General features: G+C 46.2%; 1 protein-coding gene across 3 annotated transcripts in view; it reads right to left on the bottom strand.

The window, feature by feature from the left end:
• Nucleotides 1–157: 157 nt before the first annotated feature.
• Nucleotides 158–7903, bottom strand: part of CCDC114 (coiled-coil domain containing 114) — a 21399-nt gene continuing 13653 nt past the window's right edge. For 2 of the 3 annotated variants that reach the window (XM_012812576.2, XM_023507916.1), the window contains exons 14-17: nt 2830–2993; nt 2646–2743; nt 2197–2275; nt 158–2119 (exon numbers count right to left, since the gene is read on the bottom strand). In XM_012812576.2, the coding sequence (XP_012668030.2) occupies nt 1574–2119; nt 2197–2275; nt 2646–2743; nt 2830–2993 (887 nt within the window). In that variant the 3' untranslated portion in view covers nt 158–1573. Of the gene's footprint in view, nt 2120–2196; nt 2295–2645; nt 2744–2829; nt 2994–7903 lie in introns of those variants that run through there. The other variant, XM_023507917.1, reaches the window with a different exon arrangement.

Raw genomic sequence — 7903 nt, 5'->3', positions numbered from 1 at the left:
CAGGCTGGTCTCAAACTTCTGAGCTCAGGTGATCTGCCCACCTTGGCCCCCCAGGGGCTAGGGATTATAGACATGAGCACTCTCACCTGGCCACTTATTTTCATTTTTGTTGTCACCTTACTTAAAGTCAGATATTTTTTAAGATTTACTGCAGGCTGGGTACTGTTCTAAGGCTTACATATATCAATTCAGTTTACTCTTAAATATGTGGTATTGCCAACCCATTTTAAGAGGAATAAGGTTCATAGTACTACTTTCCTGAATTAGGAGGTAAATGATGAATTACATTTGGATTTGTTTGGATTATATTTTAACAGAGTACTTGGCATGACTCAACTACAGGAAACAGTTATCCATAATATTTAATCTCACTCCTAAACCCACCCCCACTGCAGGAAACAGATGGAGGGGTAAAGAGATACAGAGACCTGGAACTAGTAGACAAAGAAGGAAACTCACACAGCAAATAGGAGACAGAGACACAAAAAAGATGCTTCAGGTTTGCTGTATCTCTGTGACCCTGCAGTGGGCATTACGGCTATCCACAAATAATCCTTCTTTTCTCTCCTTCCAGACAATGAGAAGTCTGCACTTGCCCCCTCGCCTTAGTAGTTAGGCATAGTCATCTGGCTAATGAATGTGAGTGGAGATGACATGTCATATCCAGGTAAAAGCTTTAAGAATCATTGCATGCTCTGCCATTTTTCCTCTTCCACCTGGCAACACTCCAGATAAAGGTTGCTCCTTCAGCCTGGGGCAAAGAATGATGTGAAACAGAGCTCTTAGCTGACCCTCATTGGAGAGACAACTTTATAGCATCTAGGCCATGGAGATTCTGGACTTGTTTGTTGTTACTGCAGCATAGCCCAGTCTATCCTGACTGATATATTTCTCAGTTCCCTGTAGAGGCTGAAATGTGGAGGTCTCCAAAAAGTGGAAGAATGAAAGGCATGGAATAGGGATAGGGTCATAAATTCTCTCCTGGGAGGAAGAGAGGGGAAGGAGCTGTGTTTCAAGCTTGCTTTCTCACACATACACTTGTAAACAGCCTGGGGTAGAAATCGGACTCTCACCTTTATTTCCCATGGTCACAGCTCATGCTGAACCTGACATCTTTGCCCCGATTTTCTCCCCACTCGTCAGTACCAGGGGACTCTTGGGAAGGGTGAGGAATGAGGAGCTAAGGAGACAGGGGCACAATATCTAAGGAGAATCTGAGAGATAGAGATGAAGAGAGGGAGCTAGAAGCAGAAGGTGGTGGGATAAGCAGAGCTGTTAAGGCTAAAGAGACAGCTGGAGAGGCAAACTGGGGACAAGACAGAGAGGCACTGAAAAGGAAACTAATAGAGCAGGAGATTGGGAGACAGAAGGGGAAGGAGGGTCAAAAACAGACAAGTCAAGGTGGCAGAGATGAGGAGATAAAAGGCAAATGGAAACAGATGGAGGGATAAAGAGATACAAAGACCTGGAACTAGTAGACAAAGAAGGAAAGTCACACAGCAAATAGGAGACAGAGACACAAAAAAGATGCTTCAGGGAGCCAGAGGGATGGTGAGGCTGGGTACCCCTATTACTAGCGCTGGGAGTCTTTGCTGGTGGAGGAGCCAGGGCCGGTGCTGGAGCTAGGGCCAGCACTTGAGGCACGGTGTCTACTGGACCTACGGACTCCACTCGATTCTGACGTGGCTCTGCTGTCTATACTACTTCTAACACTTTCTAGACCTCTACTGGAATCCACGTATCCAGTGGACCCCAGGTAGCTACTAGAGCTGATGGGTCCAAAGGTCACACGGCCCCCACTCGAAACACGGCTGGATGTCAGTGCCCCACTAGCACTGGTCACAGGGCCCGCACTGGAGCTTGGGTCACCAAAAGTGACACGGCTGGACAACTGGCCAGTACTGGAGCTAGGGATGCCAAAAGTGACACGGCCAGTGGAGCTGGTGCCACGGTCTTTGTTAGTCCTATGGATCAAGATGGAACCACGGGCAGCACTGGGGTCCCTGGTGACTGCACCAGTGCTTAAGGTGGTCCCCCGGGTGCTGGAGATGCCTGCACTCAAAACTTTGTTGGTCTTCACAACCTCATTCAGCTCCGGAGCCTGTTCAGAGAGTGCCATCTGTAGGGAGAGGTAAGTTAGGGTCCAAAGGAGGGCTGAGGTCCTTGTCCCCAACCCTGGTGGGCTCCCGCTCTCACCAACTTTAACACTTGGCTCAGCAGCTCCTCCTTGCTCATAGGATAGTCATCTTTGGCCTCAAAACCTGGGGGGTCCTCTCTAGAAAGGTGGATGAAAACTGGAAAAGGCTAGACTCTTGACCCACACAAAAGGCCATTGTTCCTTCCCTGCTATGCCTAGAGAACCTCAGCCATTCTCTGGCCAGCTCTGGCGGCCTGCTCCCCTTTTGGAGTGCCTAGGGCCCTATCTTCCCATATAGCTGCCCTGACTCCTAGAGTCTCTATTGTTCTAGCTTCCCTCAAAGCACTCACTTCATCTGCTTGTATTTAACTTCATAAAAGGGATCTCCCCAGGTCCATGTCCACCATCTAGTCCCCAGAGCCTCTCAAAACCCTCCATCCTGTTGCATTTTCTCCGCCCCCAAAGAACTGCCTTTCCCCTGCTTCCTCCCCATTGGTCTGTGCCTCACAGGTTGTCAGGAAGCAGAAGTGGGGTCATCTTCTTTGGAAGATCCTCAAGGCTCTGGCCCAAAACCAGGAGGGAAGCATCAACCAAGGAGGCATAGCCCTGGGGAGTGTTGGAGCCCAGTGGTCAGCTCAGGCCCATCCCCCAGGTGCTGGCCCCCCAGGCACTGGCTCCCAGTCCTGCCCCACCTGGGAATCTAGGAAGGCCTGCACCGTCAGGAGTTCCACCAGCCGCTTCTCAATGAGGCCCAGGAAAAGGCCTATGTCCCGATCCTGCATGTAGTCCTTGACCCCAAGGAGGTCATCAATGATGCTGCTGTCACAGTGGGCCTTGGTGAAGAGAAGCTGGATGCCTGGGTCAGGGAGGGTCTGGGTGTCAGGCACCTGGCACCTCCCACAGGGTACCAGCCCTCTCCCTGCTCAGGTCCCCGTTGCACCATTCTGTGAAGACAGCAGTCAAAACTTCAGGACCAACTGGGACTGGTGAGCTCCCAGGCAGTGGCCAAGCAACACTGTACGCCTAGCCCCCAGGCTCAGGAATATGAGAACAATAGGAGCAGAGGTGCACGGGGAAAGGCTTCACACATCTCAAATTCAACTTGCATCCCACAGCAAGGATCCCTCCCAGAGGAAGCCGGAGTCTGCAGCAGCATTGGAACTGTTTTCTTTGTCTTTCTAATATTAGATCCCAGTTACACATGACAAGCTTAATGTCTTTGGTTAACCCACTGGTCACTGTTATGATCCACTCTCACATTGACCCACACATGGCCTGCTTCTACTTCATTAACCGACTGGCTATCATAAACGAGGTTGGAAGGCACCCAGGACCTTGACAAAAAGCTACATTCAGCCTTACCTACCTGTCTCAGTGCCTCCCCCATACAGCATACCACCTTCCCAAGTCCTGATCCATCAGTCCCCCACTTACCTTTGTATATAGTTTAATTGCATTTCTATGTATTCCTTAAATATACATGCCACATAAATATATGAGTTGTGTTTAACTTCATAAAAGGAATCTCAGCAGCATTGTTAGCAACAGCAAACCATTACAAAGGACCTAAATGCCCATTAACAGAAAAATGGATAACTCTAGAGTAGCAGTATTATTGTGAATTGAATTTTGTCTCCCAAAAACACATATGTTGAAGACCTAATCCCCAGGACCTCAGAATTTTACCTTATTGGGAAATAGGGTCATTGCAGATATATTTAGTTAAGGTAAGAGGTCACCGGGAGTACAGTGGACCCCAACCTCAGATGACTAGCATCCTAATAAAACAAAAAGGGGAAATTTGGATGGAGAAGAGATAGTGTAAAGAGACACAGGGAGAAGACAGCCATCTACACAAGGACAGAGGCCTAGAACACATCCTTCCCTCACAGCCATCAGAAAGAACCAGCCCTGTGGACACCTTGATTTTGAACTTTTGGCTACCAGACTGTTTTTTTTGTTTGTTTGTTTGTTTGTTTGTTTTTGAGACAGAGCCTCAAGCTGTCCCCCTGGGCAGAGTGCCGTGGCATTACAGCTCACAGCAAACCTCCAACTCCTGGGCTCAAGCGAGTCTCCTGCCTCTGCCTCCCAAGTAGCTGGGACCACAGGCGCCCGCCACAACGCCCGGCTATTTTTTGGTTGCAGCCGTCATTGTTGTTTGGTGGGTCCGGGCTGGGGATTCGAACCCGCTACCTTAGGTGTACGTGGCTGGCACCTTAGCCGGTTGAGCTATAGGCGCCGAGCCGGCTACCAGACTGTTATTCAATAAATTTGTATTGTTTAAGCCATCTAGTTTGTGGGACTTTGATATTGCAGCCCTAGCAAATAAATACACATATTAATATTAAGCATTGTCAAGAATGAGATAGCAACATATTTTACCATACAGTATTTCTATTACTACATTACCATATTACTATATACCAAAATTATTTTTATTACTGACATGACACCAACATATTGCTGAGTAAATAAAAGCAAACAGCATAATAACAAATGGAGTACCAGGCTATTTGCATAAAAAAGAAAAAACAACAAAATTAGAAATTGTGCAGAAGTATATACATTCCTATAAATTCAGAGAAAGATTCTATAAAGATTAAGCTAGTAAACTAATAAAGGGATTGCCTCTATGGAGGAGAGAAGACTAGGATTGAAGATGGTTGTGGTGACAAAATAATGCTCCCCCCAGAAAAGAGATGTCTACATCCTAATCCTAGAAACCTGTGAATATGTTAGGTTACCAGGCAAAGTGGGATTAAGCTTGCTAATCAACTGACTTTAAGATAAGGAGATTATTCTGGTGAGCCCAGTGTAATCACAGAGGCCTTTAAAAGTGGGAGAGGGAAGCAGAAGACAAGTCAGTCAGAGATGTGACTACAGAAGCTGAGATTGGAGTGATATGATTCAACCTCATTGCTGGCTTTGAAGACGGAAGGGGCCACAAGCCAAAGAATGCCGAAGGCCTCCAGAAGCAAGAAAAGACAAGGAAGGGGATTCTTCCCTAGCGCCTCCAGAAAGGAATACAGCCCTGCTGACTTCTTGATTTTAGCCTAGGGAGACCCATTTCAGACTTGTGACCTGCAGAACATAACGATAATAAGTTTATGTTGTTATGTTAAGCCACTAAGTTTGTGCCAATCTGTCACAGCAGCAATAGGAAAGTAATACAGTGGTCAAGAGGGCAGCTGAGCATGGTGGCTCACGTCTGTAATCCCAGTGACTCAGGAGGCTGAGGTGGGAAGATCACTTGAGCACAGGAGTTCAGGGCTATAGTGAGCTATGATTATACTACTGGACTCCAGCCTGGGAAACAGAGAGAAAGCCTGACTCAAAAAAAAAGGAAGAGAAGGGAAGGGAAGAGTGGCATCTCTATAATGTTTTCATTTATGACAATGATGATATGCTTTAACCAAGCCTCAAACAGTCCTATCCAATAGAACTTTCTGTGTTAATGTAAGTGTTCTAAATCTGCACTGTCTAACAAGGAACGTCACAGCCATTTTAGGGACAAATGAGAACAGAGGGGCACATACAAGGGTTTTCCTGACCTCTAAGCAGTGGCAGTAGTGAAGAACTGGAGACATACATATCCAAAAATGCAGAAAGATTGACTGACTGTGGTTGATCCATTAAATGGAACACTTTGCAGCAGTCAGAAGAAGAGGGAGAGACTTACATGGGCTGCCAAGAACAACCCTCCCGAAGATGTGCTCTTCCGTGAAAGATGAGTTGCAAACCAACAGAGTATTGTGCATTTGTGTTTTTTTTAAAAGAAAAACTGCACATAGATACACGTAGAATGAAACAGACAACACTGTTAAGCAATTGCTTTTCAACAATGAGTGTATCTATACATGATTTTTATAATTCAAAACCAAAAATAAGTTAGCCATCTGTCACTGCAACTTTTTTCCTGAGCTCCAGACTGTTTCTACCTGAGGTCCCTCCCTGAACATCCTCCTAGACCACTCACACTAAGCTCAGGGTAATTTTCCAAACCCACTTCTTTCCAGGCTCCCCATCTCAGGGAGTGACCCTCTCTCTCCAGGCCTGAGCCCTGTACATTTCATCCCTCCTGCTCACCTGCCACAGCCCATTGCTCAGGTAACTGTGCTCTATCCCTTCTTCTTCATCCTCAGCCCCCAACCATACCACCCAACACCCCCTCTGCTCACAAGGCTCCCATGGCCCCAGAGTCTCCAGTAAAAAAACCCAGTGCTTCAGACAGGGGTACTCTCAGGATCTGGCCCTCTTCAACTAACTCCCCATCTGCAACCTTGGTGTTGCCCCCTCTATATGGAGAACTGAACAACCTTGTTTGTTGGGCCTTCAGACCTTGGCCTCACCTGCTGGGAGCATTCCTCTCCAGCTTGTCCTTCAAGGTCAGCCTCAACCTGCACGGCCTCCAACAAGCCTTCCTAGTCAGCCCAGCAGAAACGGCTTTGCAGGTATGAGACCCATACAGTGGCAGGCACAAGGCCCAGTTTCACATACTAATGTTGCTATCTTAAAAATATTGGTAATATTTTTACAAGGGGCCCTACATTCTGCATAGGGCCCTGCAAATTATGGTCTTACACCCCAGAATGCGTCAGAGCCTCCTCTTGCCCACAGTGACCTAGATGTCCTCCATCCTAGCCCTTAAGTTATCAGTGCCCAGTCCCCTATCCATCCCCTCCTGCACCCACCCCACTGTGCCCTCATCACCTGGCAAGAGGCTTGGTTCAGCTATCTTGATAGGGGAAGGGAGAATCTGCCATTATCTGAGCTCCTACTACATGCCACAGGGCAGCTCTCCAGCTTGCTTCCCACTACCACCCATTTTGCTATCTCTCTCCATCCATCATCCCATCTAACTCTCATGACAACCCTACAAAGTAGGCAATGCCCTCCCCATTTCCAAAGAGGCTTAGAGAGAGGAAGCTGCACACCAAGGTTCAAACCCAGCACAGCCTGCCTCCTGCATCCTCTGCATGGCTACTTCCCAGAATATAAGAAAGATGGAAAGATGGACAGAAGGATACAACTAGATATCCATAGGAATAATTAAAAAAAGAAATGAAATTCTAGGCCCTGTATCATACTATACATACAAGTTGATTTGAAATAGGTCATAGACTTTAATGTGGGAGCTACCACAATAAAACTTCTAGTAGAAAACATAGGAGAATACCTCTGTAAACTTAAGGTAGACAAAAATTTCTTAAGTAGGCCAAAAAGTCTCTAACAATGAAAAGAAATTTTGATAAATTAAGTCTCGTCAAAACTAAAAAATAAATTTCAGTTTACCACCAAAAATAAAAATAGTGGAAAGGAAGTTTCTTACAAGAAAGTGAAAAGGCAAGCCATAATATGGTGGAAAATACTTGCCAGGACTAGTATCCAGAATATACAAAGAACTCTTACAACTGACTTATAACAAGAAAACAACTTCATTTTTTTAGAAAGAGCACAAGATTGAACAGGGACCTTCACAAAGACATCCAAATGGCCAATAAGTTGGTCAATAGTACTAGGCACAGGGAAATGCAAATTAATAGAGATAGTACTACACGCTAAAAATTAACACGGCTGACAAGATGAAGGGTTGGTGAGGGTGTGGAGCATCTGGAATTCTTGTAGGCTCACATGGTGGGGACAGAAAATCTTACAACCAGATTTGAAAAATATGTGCCATCTTCTAATGAATATCAACACATACCTACCCAGTGACCCAACAGTCCCACTTCTAGGCATTTATGGGTAGATTGATGGATGGATGAA

The sequence above is a fragment of the Otolemur garnettii genome, unplaced genomic scaffold (genome assembly GCF_000181295.1).
Source record: "Otolemur garnettii isolate 467f Iridium unplaced genomic scaffold, OtoGar3 scaffold00211, whole genome shotgun sequence".
NCBI classification, from domain to species: Eukaryota; Metazoa; Chordata; class Mammalia; order Primates; family Galagidae; genus Otolemur; species Otolemur garnettii.
The sequence above is the reverse complement of the archived record's forward strand: the minus strand, read 5'-3'. Positions and strand labels throughout refer to the sequence as shown.